At 38.3% G+C, this 21,893-nt stretch overlaps 1 protein-coding gene across 12 annotated transcripts in view; it reads right to left on the bottom strand.

The window, feature by feature from the left end:
- Positions 1-21,893, bottom strand: part of Reps1 (RALBP1 associated Eps domain containing 1) — a 73,827-nt gene that overhangs the window by 11,547 nt on the left and 40,387 nt on the right. For 4 of the 12 annotated variants that reach the window (XM_087911633.1, XM_087911627.1, XM_048425210.3 and 1 more), the window contains exons 3-10: positions 20,296-20,492; positions 20,015-20,168; positions 19,413-19,537; positions 18,736-18,898; positions 18,414-18,477; positions 17,224-17,378; positions 9,014-9,135; positions 5,441-5,521 (exon numbers count right to left, since the gene is read on the bottom strand). In XM_087911633.1, coding sequence (XP_087767759.1) covers positions 5,441-5,521; positions 9,014-9,135; positions 17,224-17,378; positions 18,414-18,477; positions 18,736-18,898; positions 19,413-19,537; positions 20,015-20,168; positions 20,296-20,492 — 1,061 coding nt within the window. The remainder of the gene's footprint in view (positions 1-5,440; positions 5,522-9,013; positions 9,136-17,223; positions 17,379-18,413; positions 18,478-18,735; positions 18,899-19,412; positions 19,538-20,014; positions 20,169-20,295; positions 20,493-21,893) is intronic. The other 8 variants (XM_087911641.1, XM_087911635.1, XM_087911634.1 and 5 more) reach the window with 5 other exon arrangements.

Here is a 21,893-nt window from a genome sequence, read left to right on the forward strand (position 1 = left end):
ATACAAGTGAATGTTCTGATTTCTCTTGCATTCTCAAAAAATACTGAAAATAATACATTTAAGTCAATGCCATATTTATGATTATAAAAATGTGGATTTATTAATAAGATCTTAGTTTAAAGATTTTTTTGTTTTTATATTGCCAGAATTTTTGTTTTTGCTAACCTGGTAGGTGTTGGTGGCTTCTCACTGAAGTTGGTTGTATTCTCTGATGATTTGAGCATGTTTGTACTTCTTCCTTGTAGTTTCTGTGTGTATGTATCTTTTATATTGATTTGTGTCTAAATGATAGTTTTAAAAAATACACTTTATAGCATTTTCCCAGTGCATGATTAATATACTTAGTATTCTTTGTATTTTATTTTTAGTATAATTAAACCATTAAAATATTTGTGCCTGTGACACTTTTACAAATACGTATTCCCCTGTTCCAAGTTTAGACATTTACACACGATATCATCTCCAAAGTTTGCAAATGTGTCCCTTTTGCACAGATTGTTGTCTTGGACACAAAATTTTCAATACACTCACTGAATGGATTTTTAATTGTATGATTACAATTGATATTTTAATTGCTAAAGTTAGGTTAATTTATTCCCCTCTAAAATGATTTTTCCATTTTAACTATATTTTTATAATTTTTGTTTCATTTTTAAAGATTTATTTTTAATTATTTATGTGGTGGTTTGAAGGAGAACGGCCCCCACAGGTTCATATGTTTGAATACTTAGTGCCGTGCCTTTGCTCCATCGTGGACTGTAACCCCTAGAACTGTAAGCCCAATTAAATTCTCTTTTACCAGTTGCCTTGCTCATGGCACTTTGTCACAGAAATAAAAAAGTAACTCAGACTCATATATCTGTGTGGGGATGTGTATTAGTGTTCACCGAGGCCAGAGGCATCAGATCCCTCAGAATGGCTTAACTTGGATGCTGGGAACCAAATTCCAACCTTCACAAGAGCAGAATGAGCTCTTAACTACTAAGCCTTTTATCTAGCACCTCCATATATTCTTAAGCTATGAGATAAAACATTAAATTTGCTGTATCTTTCAAATAAATATAATTTCATTGCCTTTTAAAGAAACAAAACAAAACAAAAAACAAATCAGTCTCATCATGTAGTTTTGACTGGCCTTTAACTCCCAAGTGCTAGGATTAAAGGTGTGAACCATCAGCTAATTTATTACGTATTTTTATTTACACACAAAGTATGTTAAAAAAAAAAAACCTTGGCCTTAATTTTCCAAAAGGCATGCTAAGTCTGTACCAACCAATCAGATTTCAATAGCATGTTGTCCTTGCACAATTACTGACTACTGATGGTTTAATCCAGTGGCTTCTGTCACCCAAAGAAGACCACAAAATACAGGTGAACCTGACATGGATGACCAGGCCTAACCTCAGATAATGCACTCACTTTAATATGCCAATAGAGAAGCATGAATGGCTATAAAAGGTCATACTTTCTCTCTGCTCTCATCTATTGTCTCCAAATCAAAAACCATAAACCCCACAAAACCCATCACACCACCATTAAAAAACCAGTAGCAGGCAGGCTCTGCCCACTTTCTTCTACCTAATCAAATCATCCAAAAGCCACTTCCAATTGCACATTTATATCATGTAGCTGGGAGCCTAATTAATATAACTTGGAACATTTTATACTGTCACAATTAAGCTCATCTCTCCATATTTTCTACATGCCTGCCATCCTATTACGACCTCCTATCTAATCCAATCCTGCCTCCTTTCCATTCTAGTGCTAAGAGCTCATCAGCTCTTTGACCCATAACTTCTTCACACTCTGTTAGCGAAGTCTTCTTCCTCAGTTGCCCTTCCTTACCTCTCTCATTCTGGCACTAGGTGCTAGCTCCTAGTTGACAACCAAGTGAAGCTGATCTTAGTCTGGCCTACTGAGATGTCTCCATCTGGATTCAACTACATTCTTTAACCCCTAGCCTCCCCCAACACATATGTGTGCCATATGCTATCTCCACACAAAACTTATCTTGCTCACGATATGCTCTACTCTGAAGGCTGCTGTCTACTTTTGCCAACTCCCACTCTCAATCAGGACATACAGGGAAGCACTTACATGACCCCCAGCTTGCAGCCTGCCCCCTTTTCTTAACTTTTCTTTTCCCCGTCTTTCTCTTTTTCTCTTAGTTACTGGGCATCCCTGATACTCTGGATGGAAAATTCTCCAAAATCTGTTCCTCTCCTGCCAGGCAGATGCTTGCCAGCCTCCACTGCTGAACCTGCCAGCTTTTTAGACCCTAGCTTAAAACCATGATGTTTTTCTTCCTCATCTCCATCTCTCACCTTCCCGAGAGCTGCCAAGAATCACATCAGTGGTTCTCACTCTGTGGGTTGTGACCCCTTAGGGGTGGAATAACCCTTTCACTGGGGTTACATGTGAGATATCTTGCATATCAAGTATTTACATTATGATTTATAACAGTAGCAAAGTTACAGCTAAGAAGTAGCAATGAAAATGATTTTATGGTTGGGGTCACAACGACAAGAACTACATCAAAGAGTTGCAGTGTTAGAAAGGCTGAGAACCACTGAGTTACAACTTGCTTGTCCTGTTGTTTTTCTCTTAAATGCTAACAAAAGGGTTCTTGAGCTTTAAAAAAAAAAGACTTATCAACAAATAATGTATCTTCTTTTGTCTAAAACTTCCCCAAACACCCTGGGTTGAGCTACCCAATCCTTTCTGCTGCCTCATGGTACCATATACCATGATAATTAACACAATCAGCATTATCATGATTATCAACTAACAGTAATTAAATTGGTTTGTTGAAGATTGAAGTCTTGCTTCTGGCAACTTTCATTTCTGTAGAATATCACAGAAAAGGTGCTGGTCTACCAGGTGATCAAGCTAAGCCTTTTTATATGCTGACCCACTCAGCTCTAGAGCACTCAAGAACAAAGACTAGAGCATTTCATTTGCCATCAGTCTAGAATGTCCTTGGTGATCACATTCACCCTAGCGGCATATTCTCCTGGAAGCTCATGAGAACTGTGAAGCTGCTGTGATGTGTGACACCGTGTAAGAGGTGCCAAATGTCAGTAAAGCAGGCTGAGCTTTCACAGACCTTTTACTCAGCAAATGACTATCAAAATTTTGTTTTTAAAACCACCCCATTAAATGAAAATATTAAATTCAAACTAGAACAGCAGTGTGTGTTTGTTTTTGCTCCCCCTACCCCATGGTGATTCGGCTGAACATGCCCTGATTCACTTAACTGCAATCTTTATTTATACAAGCCTCACAAAGGGTCATGGGAGAGTGTGGCTACAGGCTGTAGTCTGCAGACTGGCAACATTAAGGTAGTAAATGAAGTGTCAGACACTAATATAAGAGGATACAACTAACTGAAAGTAGAGTGTTTTCCTAATACAGAACCTAAAGTGAGGACGGAAATGGGTTGGAGAATAAAGATTTAAATTTATCACCCCCGCCCCCCGCAACACACATAGATACTATCACCTGTATTTGACCAAATTCAGAAGTCTAAATTCAAGTTTAAAATCTCAATGAACCATGTCTTATTTTCTCAGTCTTGTGTCAACTTATAGACAGTGATAAAAAGTACTGAGCTATATAAAAAGTTTGGGTCTTTTCCTGATTTTTTGAGACAGTTTCTCTCTATGTAGCCCAGAACCACGGGTCTCAGCCTCCCAAGCGCTAGAACTTTGGGAATTGCCACCATCCCTGTTTTTATCACCAGAGTTGGTACTCATGAATCTGGACTTTATTTCTAACATATAAGAACATCAATTTTTTTTCTACATTCCCCACCAGTCTGGAATAGAGTTCAAGGTTAGCTTGGGCTACACAAGACTCTGTCTCAAAATCAAGCCAAAAGCAAACAAATAAATAATCAAAAGCCCCAGCAGCTGTCCTTGCCTGGTCTGGAAAACCGCTAACACTATCAGTAATTATTCTCCCTGCCTTTTAAGTATTAGAAAATGAATCAAGTTTTTTTAAATTGCTAGTTTATAAAACATTTGCATTAGTTAAACTACACAATAACTAAAATGGGAGTAATAAAAGTAAAGCTTAAAGCTGAAAGAGACTTAAAGGTAACTCTTAATCTACAGCTTGTCACGTCCCAGGGGACCAGAACTGTGGCTGCAGCAAAAATCTCAATATTTTCTATTTTTCATGAATTTTCAGAAATTAAAAACAAAGACAAGGTTTAAACACAGTAGAAAAAGAAGCAAATGCATGAGTAATCCACATACTAACTAGCCCCAGAGACAATAAATTATAGACTTAACATTTTTAAACCATTCATACATTATGTTTGGATTGAATTCAGCAGCTATAAAAGCATCCTCTATAAAATTGTAAAACACATCGAAATTTCATTAATTTACTGCTGAAGCAGTATTTTCTTTAAATGCCACTTTCCCCCAAACCACATTAAACACCAAGACCCTTTAAAATGGATATACGCTGGCTGTCTTTGATCAAAAGCATCTAAAAAGAATGCGCCTGTGTTCTGGACAGAGCTCAGTTCTGGCATGAACCAGGCTCTTGGTTCAGACCTCAACAATGGCGGAGTGGGGCACAGACACGAATGCCATGTGTCACTCTCTCTGCACCTTTCTTTTCTGCTCATTAAATAAAGTGCTACCTTTACATTCTCCTTCCTCCCTAGTTACTTTCTTCTTTTCATACAGTATGCTTACTAGCATGTGTCCTCCATAAAGGAAACGAGAGAAAAAGACCACACAAAGGAATGGATAGTGAGAAGAATCATTTCCAGCTAAGTTTAAAAGATTTTAAGGGTCTGAGGGGCAGGTAGTGGTATAAGTCTATAGGGACAAAATTTATTTTTAAAATCAGAATATGAACTTTGTAGCATTTTTTAAAAAGCGACACAGAAAATCACAGAAGACAAGACAGAGGCTCTGTGGCACAGGAGTGATCTCTACCCGTTTGCTTTTGTTGTGCTGAACTCAACTCTCTTTACCAGAACTCAAGACACCAATTAAACAAAAGGTGTGTTATTGGGAATACTAAAAAATGATACTGCATAAATATTTACATATAGAGTACATGTTACATGACGTATAAGCATACACATAAAATATTTACATAAGGTTACTCCACTGATAGATACAAGCAGTATGTTTAATAAAACATACACTTAGCAGATGGTAACATGGCTAACTAAATCAACTGTCACAAAATACTCCTTACAGACACATGTACCAGATTTTAAACAAAGTTTTCTCTAATCAAAATACAAAGAATAGCAAAAGTGTTCTTTCACTATTGAGCACACAAAAAAATCAAAAGGCCTGCCAAATTTCCTTCTAAGCACTACACTGAATCATGCATATCGATAAAAACCATAATGATGGAAATTGGGTTAATAAAATTAATTTCAAACAAGCAAGCTAAGTGATTGACTTACAGGATCAGCTGGTGCAATGTTAGAATCAAATTGGGTCAGAGTTTGTGAGCTTGAAGAGCGTTCACTAAATGTCTCCCACTGCTGAACAGACAGAGGAGAGATAAGTCAGCATGGGGAGAAGCGCAGAGACCACTGGAGAAGACTCAGCAAAGTCATTCAGAGGCTGCACTGTAAGCTGCATTCCCAGGTTAAAAAACTTCTGTAGTTTCTAATTTCCACAATCACTTCATAGATGTCTATGCTGGGCCATCTTATTGACATAAGATGACTTTCTTCATAATCAAATGTATGGTAAATTTTTAATGCAATCTCTATAGATGAGATTAAAACTCTTATAAAATTAAGAGTCAAAACACCATAAAGAAAACAAAGGATAAGTGATGAAAATGGCAACCAAGATGAAATGCACAGGGGTTGTCTTGTTTAGAACACAGTTTAACTTCAAATCCTGTTTAAACTCCAGTTAAAACACTCATTTAAAGAAGCTCAGGAGCTGAAGTCCTGATAAAATAGAGCACTCAGCGCAACTTGCCCGTGCGGCCCCTGAACGGTGATTCCATTATGTAGGTGCACATACTTTTTACATATGCATAGATATTTAATAAAATATCACTGATAAAATGCAAAGAATTCTGGAATTAATAACATTTGAGCTTATTTGTCAATTTGTAGCAAGTCAACCTCTGCGATCAGCACTACGAACAGGGCCATGCCAGATCACAAGACAGAACTGCCAATCAGGCACCCTCCCCATGCTAGGAAAATCAGAATGCGGCCATGAGAGCAAATCAAGCACCTGAGTATGTGTTATATACAGGAGATGCATGGGAAAAACTACTTTTCTAAAAGAGGTACACAAAAAAATATCATACCTCTTAAAATAGGTGGAATGATAAGTCAACATTAATTACAGTAAATTCCATTTGAGATCTTAATAACAGCACAGAATTTTTACATCAAAACTGTATCAAAACTATCATTTGAATTTGATTCTTAAAGTGATGAGTAGTCCTCTAAAGAGGGAAACAACTACTTACACATATACAATATATACACATGAATGCTTACACACAGACACAACTACCTCATTAACCAGAATCCTTTATATGATTCAATTTGGGAGAGTATATACTTTTATGCTTCAAAGTTCAACTTTCTATTTAAAATAGTGATATTCAATGTGAGCAGACATATAGAAATTAGATTTCAGCAAATGAGAGTACTGCTGAAAATTACCTACAAAATGGTTAACAGAAGCATTTAGCAACATTTCCTACAGGTTATTTTAACTTGAAAAATAATGTGATTTAAAAGTTGTAGTAAAGATCACAACAGCTCACTTTTATCATGAGCTTTCACATAAGAAATGGATTTATCAAATTCGGTAATATAATTAATTCCTTCTTCAATAATGGTTGTTGCAAGGATTTAGAAGGAAGTGAACTGTCTACATATTAGAAAACAGCTTACATGCAGAACTAAGCCCCTGGAAGGCAGTGGTCTCCTCTCCACGACAAGGACAGCCCTGCAGAGCACCAGGCTCTGGCATCTGACTCCTGGCATACCAGTGAGCTGTGTGTACACCTGGCTGAGTCACACAACCTCTGTGCTTCAGTTTCTCCATCTTTAACATGAAATTAGAAATATCTACCTCATAGGAGTGTTGTGAGGAACTATGAAGTTACATTAGGAGAAGAGCCTTTTGAACAGATTAGCGTATCAAAAGTGCTTTAAAAAGTTAGGGATTATTGTTAGTGTTTTCTCTTATAGCACCTTATCTATATCCATCAGTGACAAATAGACAATGAAATATTAAGAGTTTGTAGGAGATAAAATATATTTTTATTAAATATAAAATATTATATTCCAATTATATATTTAATAACTATTATCAAAACAGTTTAAATCATTATCTCACTAGCTTTTTGGTCTTTTATGCAAAGCAACAAAATTATGTCATTTATGATCTTCTTACAAAGTATTTTAAAATAAAACCTGTTAGGATCTTTTGCGAGGGATAGCGCATGTACCTGAAATCAGAACTAAAAAGTACTTTTATCCCCATCTCTCAATCAGTGGTCATATCTGATTCTTTTAGAATGGACTCTGCAGCCTGATGCTTGGGAAGAGTTGCACTTGTGTACAAACTGTCCATAATGGCCTGACAGCACTCCACTAATTTAACGTTGCTTTTAAAAACATGACAAAAAGTCCAAGTGCAGCCTTATGATGCTAACCCTATCCGTAAGCACCTCTACTAGCAAGCTCTCCAAGGCTCCATTCCGCCCTCCTCACACGCATGTAGCTAACTAACAGTTTACATACGACTGAAGATGGTGCTGCAATGGAGGAGCTATGGACACACAGAATTGCCAGTTCTCCATTTCCCAGCAGCCCCAAATTAGCTAGCATGACTTTAACAAAATATTTTTCTTTAAAAGACAGGAAAGCACAAAGGTTTGCTTTCCCTAAAGTCAACAAATTAATTTTTATAGATAGGAAACTCAGTTAACAAGGAAAGTTGCTTAAAAGGCTAAGAATGGAGGTGGCCAGAGCACAGCAGTTCTTCAGAGGGACCTCAAGGGGTATAAGGATGGGGTGCTAGGCCTTCCACTTACTGCTGAGAGTGCTCCCTTACTGATGTAGAGCCTAAGTCCAAGCACTCGGGAAGCAGTGCATTTGCCACTATTCTGTTTTGCATACCACTGGTCATAGTTAATAGGGTAAAAATACTTCATTTTGTATTATTATTACTATTTTCTTTTGAGACAGGGTCTCTCTACATAGTTCTGGCTGTCCTGAAACTCACTATGTAGACCAGGGTAGCCTTGAGCTCACACTGATCCTCCTGCCTTTGCCTCTCGAGTGCTAAGATTAAAGATGTATGCCACTACGCCTGGCCTCCATTTTATATTTAAATAAAACTAATTATAGTTTGGGTTGCAGAAAATACTTCTTTCATGCAGAAAGCTACACTAGTGACTTGTCTCTTGTATCACTTTAATGCTATGATTGCAAAAGTGTCCTCACCTACCCTACATATACAACTGTGAAGATTCAGTGGACATGGCAGCTGATAAAAAAGCAAAGGACTTGTGTCCAAATCTTGCTCTTGAGTCTCCTGAGACACAAGATCTGGTTAAGTCACTCCCTCTTTGACTTTCAATTTATTCATCTGCCCTACCTAATTCACAAAGCTTTAGTGTGGATGGATGGTGGAAACCATATGACAGTGTACACAGTGCAAAAAACTCACAAGCCACATGATTACTACTCTTTCTATCACTTTTTTAGGTCTTCTCGACTGTGTGCATAGTAGAACCCTGCGCTGTGTGTGTACTGGAGGAAGCGTGTGTGTGTGTGTGTGTGTGTGTACTGGAGGAATCCTGTGCTGTGTGCGTACTGGAGGAATCCTGTGCTGTGTGCGTACTGGAGGAAGCCTGTGCTGTGTGCGTACTGGAGGAAGCCTGTGCTGTGTGCGTACTGGAGGAAGCCTGTGCTGAACTGATCTTGTCTGAAACTTCTTCCCATAAACAAGTTAATTTTAGGCAGAGAAAGGGAAGCTTTGCTAACCTCACTGCTCTGATTCAGCTCGGGCCAAGTCTGGTTCAGCGATGGCATCGACGGTGACTTGCTCGGAGGTGCTTCTGCAGGAGAGCCTGAGTAACCTACCTCACCTGGCTGGTCCCCAACATCTGCAATTTAGATACAAAAAACTCTCATCAACAATGTATTTCAGTTTGGATGATTTATGAGTAGCTAACAGATAATTTTGTATAAGTAGTAATTTATACTCTCCTTTTCCTTTCCCAAAGCAGATACTTCAGCAGACAATAGTTACATTATTTATAGTCTATATGACATCATGACTTCTAACTTTCCATGAAAAGAAAGTCAAATCAGAAACAAACAGAAAAAGCAATGTTAGACAGATAACAACGCAGAAGGCTGCAGACTGTTCTGTCAGCAGGGGATTCCTGTCAGCTTCCCACAGTGCACCCCTGCAGCACACCTCAGTCAAGAGAATAAAAGATCCCAAGTTCTGCTCTGATGAGTTCAGGATACTCTAATCCCCAGGGGGGCACTGCCCTGTGTGTCTGCAGTCAAGACTTGTGATGTCCCATATAAACAAATATTAAGTCAGCTTTCTCCAACACAAATGCTTTTGAGCAAAGAAAATTCCTCCGTTTTCCCTTGGAATTATTTTGAAAACTGCTGATTCACTAACATTTTCTCTACAAACCTTCCTGTTACCATAAAACTATACCCCAAAAGGACACCTAACCATGAGAAAACAGTGAGTCAGTGAGACAAGTTAGGTGAAATGTAGGGTTTTGTATTTTTGTATTAATTTTAATTACTAATTGATTAATTAATTTTTGCCTGGGCTCAAACCCAGGGCTATGTGTGTAAACACTGCTCTTCCTACCACTGAGCTATAGCTGGGCCTGTGAAACCTAGGCTTTTCCCATTTCATTATGCACACTGATGTTTCTAGACTCAAGTGAGAGAAAAATCTATGCTAAGATTTCAAAGTATTCTACTTTGAATTTAAGTCTTAAAGTATCTTTAAAATTGTACTTTAAACAGAAGGAATTTCAATGACAACTAAATCTCAATTTTCTAAGTTTTACAGAGTTTTGAATGTAACCCCTATCAACAGGGACTACATAATAAAATATGATTCTACCATCTGCTCATTTGACCATGGGAGAATTGAAGAAAACTGCTCTTAAGTTTTTCCATCAAAACGAAAGACACTTGTAAACAAATGCTGGCATCTGGATTTCTAAATAGACAGCTATAAAATAAAACCCAGCAAGGTACAGTCCTCAACTTTCCACTCTAGTTAGAAGCCTTTCAGTCTCTGTGCCCAACACAGTATTTAATACATAGATGCAAACAAATATGAGTTAAGGTTGCATTTTGTGTTGTTTGCTTCCATTTTCTCAGAATCACTGATGATTGCAGTTCCAAGCTCCCCTTCTTCTGTTCTGTTAGGGGCTCTCCCGTGTCCCGTTGACTCACCCTGAGATTCTCCTTTAATATACGCCACACTCAGGCTCTACTTCATAGCCCAGCAACTGTGACTTTCCATTATAAGATCACGTGCTGTTTCTATCTTCTCAGTCCTAGATGCTCTACGAGCAGTGTTCAGGGCAGTCCAGAACCAGCACACGTGGGAGAGCATCAGACACCGCTCTGTAGTCTTAGTAAACTAGCACAAAACTCTAAGTGTGAGCAGGAAGTTTAGGGTTCTGTGGGAACAAACATGATGGATTCCTTTACCCTCCCTCATGACAATAAAGAAAAAGTAGCCTACGGAGGGAGATGTTGACTGTACACATGACAGTAAGCAAAAGCAATGTCAGCTGGATGGTTAGGAAGGGTCTTTAGGAGACTCTCCTGAGAAGCTACTAGCAATTGATGACTGCTGGGAGAGGAAGGGTCAGTGTTCTTCAGGGATGCAGCCCCTGAGAGGCTGCCCATGCTCCAACAGATGGCCCTACACGCATGCACATACAAGCAGCACTAAGTAGACCTGAAACTGGGAGGGAGAAGTGGGGATAGGAACTGGAGGGGATGAAATGGGGGTGGATTCAATCAAGGTACATAATATACATGCCTGGAATTCTCAAAAAATTTTTTAAAAAGACCTCATAATAAAGGGAGGAAAATCAATTAAAAAATAGTACTGCCTACAGGAAGGTTAATTTCTAAATGAACCAATTTAGAGTCAGACTCTTATCATAATCAACATCATCTTAGGGCAACCCCAGGCACAACTTTCTAAGTCTCTTTTCTTGGAATGTCATGTTCCCATAAATTCAGGCCCATGTGCACCCCACTCTCACTTTAGGGTACTTACTACCTGTGATCGATTCTGAGAACTCATCTGACCCAGCACAAAGCTATAAGTGGATCTAGCCCCTCTTAAAATCAAAATGAGAAAGCTAATTACCCAAATAATTATATCAACACTTATTTTCCTAGAAAACTATGGGCCATGGGCTCCTTCTTGGATAACTCCACAAATGCTTCAAGGGTCTAAACCTCAGAATTATTTGTGTAACGACATTAATTTACACTGTGTTGGCATTGGCCCCAAGAGAGCAAGAGCAACAAGTGCCTCATCAGCACAAAGCGAGAGAGGGAACATAAAGTGTGCTTGCTAAGTTACCGTATTCTTCACTCCTTTCACATGTGCATGCATTCATTCATATGCAAGTGAATTTTATTTTATTTTATTTTATTTTTATTTTTTTTTTTAAAGATTTATTTATTTATTATGTATACAGTATTTTCAGTACTCTGTCTGCATGGATGCCTGCAGGCCAGAAGAGGGCACCAGATCTCATTACAGATGGTTGTGAGCCACCATGTGGTTGCTGGGAATTGAACTCAGGACCTTTGGAAGAGCAGGCAGTGCTCTTAACCTCTGAGCCGTCTCTCCAGCCCCGCAAGTGAATTTTAATATGAACAAATGAATGGCAAATTAGTAAAAAAATCTCACTGAAAATGTTAATAGCGAAGAAGTTTGGATTAATTTTATTGAATTTTAGAGCTAAAAGCGAAGAAGTTTGGATTAATTTTATTGAATTTTAGAGCTAAAACCACACCCTGTCATACTCTGCATGGCAAAGTGGGGAGTACACAAAGCACGCCTACTGCATATCAAAGTACACTGACTGAGCCAAGGAAGCACCATGGGACGCAGCTGACAGCCGAATGGATGACATTTTCATAGAACACTGTCGTTCTTCCTTTTTTGGAATGAACTGCTGACAAACCATAATTCTTTAGACCTGATTAAGCAGGCATGTTTTTTAAAATCAACTTTCAAGCAAACACTACAATTCTGAGAACTATGCACACATGTCCGTAAGCTTTGGGACTTCCCAGAACTTACCAACTTCTCTAACAAGGCTGTGATATTAACAAATACACTTTCAGATACAGTGAATATTCCAACATCTGAAAGATCTGTCTGACTCAATGAAGTGGACTGTTAGAAGTAACCATTATATTGCATACAAAATCATGTATCCATAAAGGGCTTGCTCAAATACAAGACAGACAACTGGTCTATAATGTTATGACACAAAACAAAACAAAAAAAAAAACCAAAATTTTAATTTCAGCTTTCACAATTCAACTAACTTTTAAGCAACTACATCTGGGTTTAATATAGTGCAAAGATTATCCACAATACCTGGAAAGATTACATAGTAGTCTCCCCATCTGCTATGTAAGACTAGATTTTCTGTGTGCTTTGTGACTCGTCAAACTTTGTTTATTTGTCCCAATAGGCCAGACAGTAAACATCTGCAACTCTGTAGACCATTATTGCAACTACTCAATTCCGCCACTCTACTACAGCGGCTACCACAGGCAATTTGTAAGAAAACGGGTTGGCTATATGATCCAATTCAGTTTTATTGATGAGCATTAAATTTGAATTTCATTGAATTTCCATGTGTAATAAAATCTTCTTCTTCTTCTGATTTTCTAATGATAAAAATACTCTAGAGTTTGGAGCCATAACAGTTTGTAGAGATCTTGCTAGAAGTTCCGGGCTCATATCTCAGTCCTGCATAAACCAACTGGGTGTAAGATATAGGTGTACATGCCTATATCTTAGTAGACAGGAGGATCAGAAGTTTAAAATTAATATTCTACTACACAATTAGAGTCTAACTTGGGATATATATGATTCTGCCTTAAAAATCAAATCAAACCAAACAAAACCAAAAACTACCCTGGGCTGGGAGTGCCCTGCCCTGAGTGGTGGAACACTTGCTAACATGTGTGAGCCACCAGTTTGATTCCCAGCACCATCTGAAACAACCACTACCACCAAACACACACAGAGCAGTCTTCTTGGTTTGTAGACTATTTATTTAGAGTCAGGCAGTCAACAGAACTTGGTTTGTGGGGTTTAGCCTTTTGGACTCCTAATTTACCATGAATAAATAATAAACCCAACAGATTGAAGAAAGCAATCCAACAAGCTGGCTGGCACCACTGTCAGTTGTTACAGAAATTTGCAAGAGGAAAAACAATGACACCTTTTTCATAAATGGCACATTTTGGAAAATATTTTCATAAAATATTTAAGTTAACATGTAAAAAGTTTATTGGTGTTATTTTTAAATGAAGTCATAAGTATTTTTAAAACATGGGTCCTGGGGAAGAAACAAAGGAAAAATAAATTATTATTATTAAGTAATTATTTAATTCACTAAGAAAAGCTCTTGGAGTCCATAGTTTTTGAGAATATACAAAGGTTTTAAGATAAGTAAGTTGAAAAGGGGCTGTCCGAGGAAACCAAAGAATTATTGCTGGGATAAACAGGCAAACCTGTCCCCTTGCTTCTTCCCCACGCTATTCACAGAACAACCAATGGCATAAGAAAGAAAAGACTCGTGTTCTGGAAACCTTCAAGTGTCTGAGAAGCTCTAGAAATCAACAGCATCTCCTTCAATTCTGGTCCCTGCGATACTCAGTGCAGTGTCCTGCCCATCCACAATGTCACGCCTCAAGACTTCAGCCTCCTAGAGAAAGGAGGGTAATTTTACTCTTACCTGCCAGAGTGTTCCAGCAAGAGAGTAAAACCTGTCAACCTGCCTCTCTCCTAAAAGTTCTATGCCCCCAACAGTATCAGTTGCTGTAGGTGGAAACAACTGGGGGGAAACTTCAATAATGAATTTTCAAAACAAAGATAAAGCTGGGGGGTGGTGGTGTACGTCTTTAGTACCAGCATTTGGGAAGCAGAGGCAGGAGGGTCTCTGTGAGTTCAAGGCCAGCCTGGTCTACAAGATCAAGTTCCAGACAGAACAGGCTCCAAAACTACAGAGAAACCCTGACTCGAAAAAAAAACAAAAACAAAAAAACAAAACAAAAGAAAGATAAATGTTTAAGTAGGCTCACTGTAATGTTGCTTTAAATGCAAACTGAAAAGAAATATAAAAATTCATCAGTAGGAAACTGGTAAAGGCACATCCATATTATGAAATATGTTCTATGAAAAAGAATCTGCTACTTAGCACTGCATGTCATGAAGTGCCAAGGTATCTGTCTGATATTACAAGGAGAAAACTAGGGATATATTATATGATTGAATTTGTGTACAAATTGATTTCTCGGTCTGTATGCCATTATGTTAAAAATTCTGGCAGAATACAAAAAGAAACAATGATTAATTTGATTAATATAATCTTAAGTTTGGATTTATTAGGATTTTTAGTGAACTACTCATGAAATGTTCAGTACCTTCTCTTCCTTACTTTAAAAAGAATTCATCAAAGTCCTAGTTAAGAGTCCAGGGGCTTTATGTCGTACATAAGAACAACAGAGAAGCACACACCCAGTTCTACCACACACAGCAATGACAATGGAGAAGGAAACAGAAGTGATCACCCCTTTCTCTTTTTTCAGCATCATATGAGCAGTGTGTTGTGGAGTCAGAATACAGTTGGAATCTACTTGCTCTGAAACAGTCATTTCAAAAATATGACCACTGACTTACATATTCAATTTGTGACCCGCCAGGCACTGACATAACCAACAAGAAGCTTCAAGTCAAATGCTTTGAGAGGCACAGACATGTCAAATAACCTCAAAAGCATGTAAAATTTCAACTTTCTAGTCAAAATAAGTCACTAGACTGACTACCATGATCATGCTGGCTCTATTGTAGAAATGCAGGGTTCATTCAACATATGTAAGTAAATAAATACAGAAAATCATATAAATGACTTAAGACAAAAATCACATGATTATTAATAGATTCAGAAAAGGTCTTTGACAAAATCCAACATGCTTTCATGATAGAAGTTCTAGAGAAAGTAGGTCTAGAGGGACTATACCTCAACCTAATAAAGACTACATATGTGAACTCCAGAGCCAATATTATCTTAAATGGATAAAAACTTAAAGCAATCCTATTAAGGAATAAAAAGGACTGCCCACCATCCCTTTCCTTTTCAATAGTCCTAGAAGCACTAGCTGAAGCCACAAGGAAAGAGAAGGAAATTAAAGGGATCTAAACAGGAAAATAATTTGTCAAATTATCCTCATCTGCAGACGATATACCATACATGAGAGATTCCAAAACTTCCACCAGAAAAACTTGTTCAACAAAATAGCAGCGCACCAAAATCAGTAGTCTTTCTATACATCAACAACAAACACTGAGAAAGAGAATGGGCACACACTCATTTACAACAGTGTCAAAGACAATAAAATACTGGAGTATACAGCTAACTAAGAGATGAAAGCCCTCTACGATAAAAACTTCCTTCCTGAAGAAAGAGATTGAGAAAGACACTAGAATCAGGAAAGACTCCTCATATTCATGGGTCAGTAGAACTAACAGTGTGAGAATGACCATTCTACCAAATGCAATTTACAGATTTAATGTAATCACAACCAAAATACTAGAGAATTTTTCATTTAAAAAGAAAAAAAATTAAAATTTTTTTTAACGAATCAGAGAAGACTGAGTTCAAATTTGCCCAAAGGAACAGTTGTCTGGAGGAAAGTAACCATATATGATTGCTTCTGTGTGACAGATACGAAAGGCAGATCACGGACATATGGCCCCTACATTAACAAATAGCTACTAAAGTGTTAAATTCTTCTTTAATTCCCCTCTTTAAAGTACGACCTTTTGTCAGCATACCTGAAAGAAAGCTTGGACAAAGAGCACTGAAGACAATGAACAGCTTTACAATTGAGTTCACTGGGAATGTGACTGCCTATTGTCTTTCCTTCACTCAGAAGAAAATTATATATTCAACAATTATAGTCTCCCTCCTTTTGAAGAAAGATACCAGTAAACAGGCATCTACTTTTTCTGCTATTTGTTAATGATTACATATATATCATAATACATAATAGTATTAATCTAAGATCAAATTTAAAATTTCCAGATTTCTTAAGTCTTCAAAATAACCCCATGTTTATTAATTACAGCAGAAGCCTGAAGACAGACTGACTGGGAAAGCTCATGGTGCTCGCCATTACGTCCTTTAGACAGCGCCCGTGCAGTCAGAAACCGTGGACAGCAAGCAGCAGCGCACAACTCTCCTCCAGTCTTATCCTCCCACGGGTGAAAAGAAAGCTTTTCTGTGTACTTTTCTCACTTTACCTTGGGACACAGTCTAATCCTGTCACGGCTTCCCAGAGGCTGGAATTCCCAGAGTGACACACCATGTCCAGCTTTCTGGACCTCTGTTAAAGCTGAACACCTAATCATCCAAATTCAGTCTATCCATTGTAGCTTGACAAATCAAGCACTTTTATTTACTTCTTCTTCTTTTTTTTTTCAAACCAGGGTCTTAGTATGAAGCTCTGGCCAGCCTGGAACTTGATATGTAGACCACGCTGGCCTCAAACTCAAGAGATCTATTTGCCTTTGCTGGGATTAAAGTTGTGTACCACTATGCTTAGCCAAATGTGTGATCTTGATAAAAATGTTTAACTATTAAACTTCATTTTAACATCTATCTTAATTTCCTTTACAAAATGAAGTATTAGGTTCATCTAAGCCAGTGGTTCTTAACCTGTGAGTCATGACCCTTGACAAAACTCTATCTTCAAAATTATTCACGTTACAGTTCATAACAGTAGCAAAATTACAGTTATTAAGTAGCAATGAAAATAATTTTATGGTTGGTGGCCAGCACAGCATGAGGAGCTGTATTTATTTAAGGATCTCAGCATTAGCACGGTGAGAACCACTGACTAAGCAGTTCTCTGTGGCTGCCAGTCTCTCTCACCTGCTGAATCTTCCAAATCAATCAGCTTGGGCATCAGGCTCTCAGGGAGTTTTTCCGGTAAGTCATAGCCATTCTTCCTAGCAACCACCAGATGAAAAGCAGCACAAAACTCATCCAGTGTCAAGGCGCCATCTTTATCGAAGTCTGAGAGTTCCCTGGAAGACAAGCCTGTTATCACCACACTTTGCTTTGGAGCCCCTCATTTACTGAAAAAAAAAAAAGTGGACAAAAATTTCTCCCACAAGGAAGTATTAAAAAAAAAATCCCATATGTGCAAAGAGGTATAAGAAAGCAAATAACAACTGTAGCACAGAACCAAGCGATCGGTATCTGAGTGCTCATGGTAGGATCCTGTCAACGTGCCTGCATGCTCAGCATTCTCAGAGGACAACAGGAAAAATAGTCTCCAAAATTAAAGTCACCAAAATATTAACTACCAATGCACTTTAGTAAGAGTTTAGTTCAAGTGAGGTATATAAAATAAACTCCAAGAAATTATTTAAAATTCTGCTTTTATTATCAAAGTTCAACAGTTTTACACTTTAAGGAAACAGGATGGTTAAAGTTTAATAGAAAAATACGGCCTCTGCTCTGCTGTCTTTGCCCCCTACACTGAACTCACGTGCATGTGCTCTATTTTTTGAGACAAAGTCTCACTATATAGCTCAAGCTGACCTTAAACTCACAACCCACCCATCTCTGACTCTTGAAAGCTATAATTACAAAGTCTGTACCACTATGCCTGGTCTCAAGAAAGAATAATGATATAAAGTAGAAATAATGTTTATCTGGTTATTCAATTTTTAAAAGTAATTTGAGGTTATAATTTGTGTTCTGAGGACTAATTCCAATTATGTGGCAGCTATCTTGAGAGTCCTAATCTATACACAAGAGCTAAGCACTATTCCTGTTTTTGGCTAGATATAAACTTCATAAACACCAGGAAAAATTGACAGGCACAATAGCATCCTTTTCTGCACTCAGTACACTAACAACGGGGCAGTCAACACAGCTTTAGTTCTAAGTCACAAGAACGTCTTAACTAGCCTTGTTTATTTCTCTCCCAGAAAGAGGCTCACTGGCCTTGGACACACTGACTTCCCCACCAGTACCTAGGCGGTCTAGTCCTAGTTTTAAGGCGCTAGAAATCCTTTGGAAACAACCCACATGAACTAATAGATTACACTTACCAAATATGAGAAAGTTCAAGAATGGGAAGTTTTGATTTTGTAAAAAATTCTTTAGCTGCAGATCCTGAAATATTAAAACAGTTTATTTAATGTTATTCTGAACACAGACGCAAGAAGAGAATGTAACAGTCTTAGACTAGGGAAAAGGTACCATTATAATGTGAAAATGTCATGTTTTTGTTTCCCAGTAACTATAAAGTCCTTTTAGACAAAAAATGTGAGCAATAATTAAAATCTAGGATCAACAAAACAACGTCTAAGATAATGAAACGGAGACTTTGTCCTAGTCCACCTACAAGAACTTCAGTTGTCTGTGACTCACCTGGAATAAATCCGTTCAGGTCAGGCTGAATGGTTGTAAACTGATTTATGTAATACTGTCTCTGTTCATCGGTTATTTTCCAGGGGTCGTCACAACTACTGGACTGCCTACGAATCTCATTGGCAGTTGTAGCTGAGGCTACAGTTCGTACTGTTGTCTGGTCCTGCAATGAAACATTGTCCCTCAGTACAGCAGTCTATCTAAATGCTTACATGGACCAAGATTGCTAGGTGCTTTCCCATGAAAGTAAAATTTACCTTTTTGAGGATATTTAAAAGGTAAGAAGTCATCAGCAAACCACATATTGTTATGGTCAGGTTACTGGATATGTTTTCGCACAGTGAGTATATAAACATGTAGGATGGCAGCATTTATGTAAGCAACAGAAAGTTATGAAAAATGTGCTAAGAAAGCCAAGCGAATATATTCCCAGATGCAGAAATCTTTTAAAACTTCACTAGGGAATCAGAAACAGAAATAAAACCAGCCAGAACTTAGTGAGACACTCCGTGGGTAACAGACTTGAAGAAACAGCACAGAGCAGAGTTCTCACTTTTTTCTTTTAGATAAGAGTGAACTTGCATTTGTAAAATCTGCAATAGCAAAATATAAAAACAATGACTGCAGCGACTTTAGAATGAAGCAAATAAAAATGCAATTCCAATAAAATGTCACACCTGGACAGAAGCAGGATGCATGGTTAAAAGAGTACTGGTTGGTGGAGTATCTGCAAAACTGACCCAGTTTTCTTGAGGTGGAGGGGGAGAATGCCCAGACCACACGGCATCACCAGCAGAAGAGCCTAAAAGGAGAACGGATGACCACGCTGACTCGTGTTTAAAGAGACAAGAAGTTACCAGAATGACTCACACATCACAATGGAGTATCGTGTATGCACTGTGATAGTCTCCCTTTCTCTATCACTGTAAAAAAATAGAATCCTTGCTGCTTCATTTAAAACTGTTTCATTTAAAGCTTTTTAGTTATTTTGTGTTTTCCTTGTCAATATTAAAATCCCTATACATCCAAGATTGTAGGAAATAATTATTCATTGTACCACCAGGCTACCTGGCACCCATAAACTTTTGCCTAAGCATCACAGATGTAACTACTACTTTCCAAAGCAGTTTGCATCTACCTACAAACTTCATAAATGGTTTTGCTTTTATTTACCTTAATTTATAAGGAAAAATGATTTGGGGTAATTCTTAGAGGAATGCTAATGATTTCCTTTAATTTACAAAATTAAAAATAGTATTTCTAAAGAATTTCAAAATACCTGATTGTGCATCACCAAAAGGTGACCAGAACGGCCCTGGTCCTGTGAGAGGTCTCTCACTATTTCCCCCACTGGGATGGCGGTTATGTTTCCTCCAAGTGTGTGGAGAAGCTGGTGGGGACTGCTGGGGTGAAACTACTGGAGATGCAGGTTCCTAGGGAAAAATGTTCTTTAAAAATTTTCATTTTGCGGTGACATTTTAATTAACAAATACAAACAGGTGTTTGTAAGTAACCCCCTCCCAGGACACTGGCTGAAGACATTTCCAAGCATGTGCCTACCTGCTGATCTGCAGATGGACGAGGCTGAACCGCATCATGGCTTCCAGGTCCCTTCTTAACTTGCCCCCTGCCAGGAGGAGGAGGAATCACACCAGAGTAAGAGCCCTGGCTTTCAGAGTCCGAAGAGTAGGAGGCTGCGTGGCGAGATTCTTGTTCATTCTTTGAAGCCACAAATCGTGGAAGAGGAAGATCCTTTACTGTTAACCACAAAATGATGACAGTCAGTACTTCTTACCTGAAATACTTGGAACAAAAGTGTTAACGGTTCACAGTTTATAGAAAGTCTGCTTATTTTTATGGTTTTGATAAGCTGGCATCTCATAAAAACCCCAATCAGAGATGGTATAAACCTTTGGAGAGTAATGTTAGTGTCCCATTAGGTATGTTTGATCTGTATTATGTCAAATAAAAAGGACACCCATATGAAAAGATGAAATAGGAGGTGAATTAGATATTAACTATCACTACTAAATTTAGATCATTCTCCTTCTTGGGACAATTTAGGAAGAATCTTACCAAAGACATGATAAAACAAAAATATTCTTTGATGGGTGGCAAGCAAGAGTATGTAAATGGCTACTCTGTGTGTGTGTGTGGGGGGGGTAACTGCGTGGATCCTGCAAAGTTCCTACTTACAAAGAGCCTGAGGTTCTGAGAGTGCTGAGTAGTGACAGGGTCACTCAGGATCACCCAGAACCATAGCCTAGGCTGCTTCTACTTGCACTAGGGGTTTTAAGTAAGATGTCGAGCCCTGACTGAAGGATAGGCTGTTCCCCAAAGTCTGAGACTCGCTTAATTTAGAAGGAAATTCCTTGTGTGCCCAGCATGCCCCCCTGAGTACATGATTTTCTATCTACCCACTTCAGTCTGGCTTATTACTTTCCTATTGCCAATATTCTCCATCAGTTTTTTGCTGGTAGAGACAGGGTTTCTCTGGGCAGACCTGGCTGTCCTGGAACTCATTCTGCAGACCAGGTTGGTCTAAAATTCAGAGATCTTCCTGCCTCTGCCTTCTTAGTACCAGGATTAAAGGTGTTCACCACCACTGCCTTTTAACTGCCAGGGCTCTCTACCAATTTTGGGTAGAGGATAAAAACTGACACTGTGTTTCAGGCTAACAGTAACTCATAATTTAGAGCAATACAACTACAGAACCATTTTCAAAGTAAGGTGTACTTTTGGCCAACACAATTAGTTTCATATCTATTTTATTTTATTGAGACAGGGTCTTACTATGTAGTCTTGGTGGGCTGGAACTTGCTAAGCAGACCAGGCTGGCTTCAAAACCTCAGAGATCTGCCTGCCTCTGCTAGGATTAAAGATGTGTGTCCCTCAAGCTTGGCATGGCTTTGCTTCTCTATAGATCCCCAACCTAAAGGAATAAAACTGCTAAGCCTATCTGGTAAGGATATAAAGAATCCAAAATTCTCTGAGAACTTAAGCTTTCAACAGAAGAGTGGGTGACAAGCCAGAGGATGGGCTACAGTGAGAACTTCCAGGTGACAGGAGACTAAGCTAATTCTTCAAATAGTATCCATTTTATCAGGCCTGTGGGCAAGCACCTGTAAACTTAGCATACAGGCGTTCCAGCACCTGAG

The sequence above is a fragment of the Myodes glareolus genome, chromosome 1 (assembly GCF_982192425.1).
Source record: "Myodes glareolus chromosome 1, mMyoGla1.1, whole genome shotgun sequence".
Lineage (NCBI taxonomy): Eukaryota > Metazoa > Chordata > Mammalia > Rodentia > Cricetidae > Myodes > Myodes glareolus.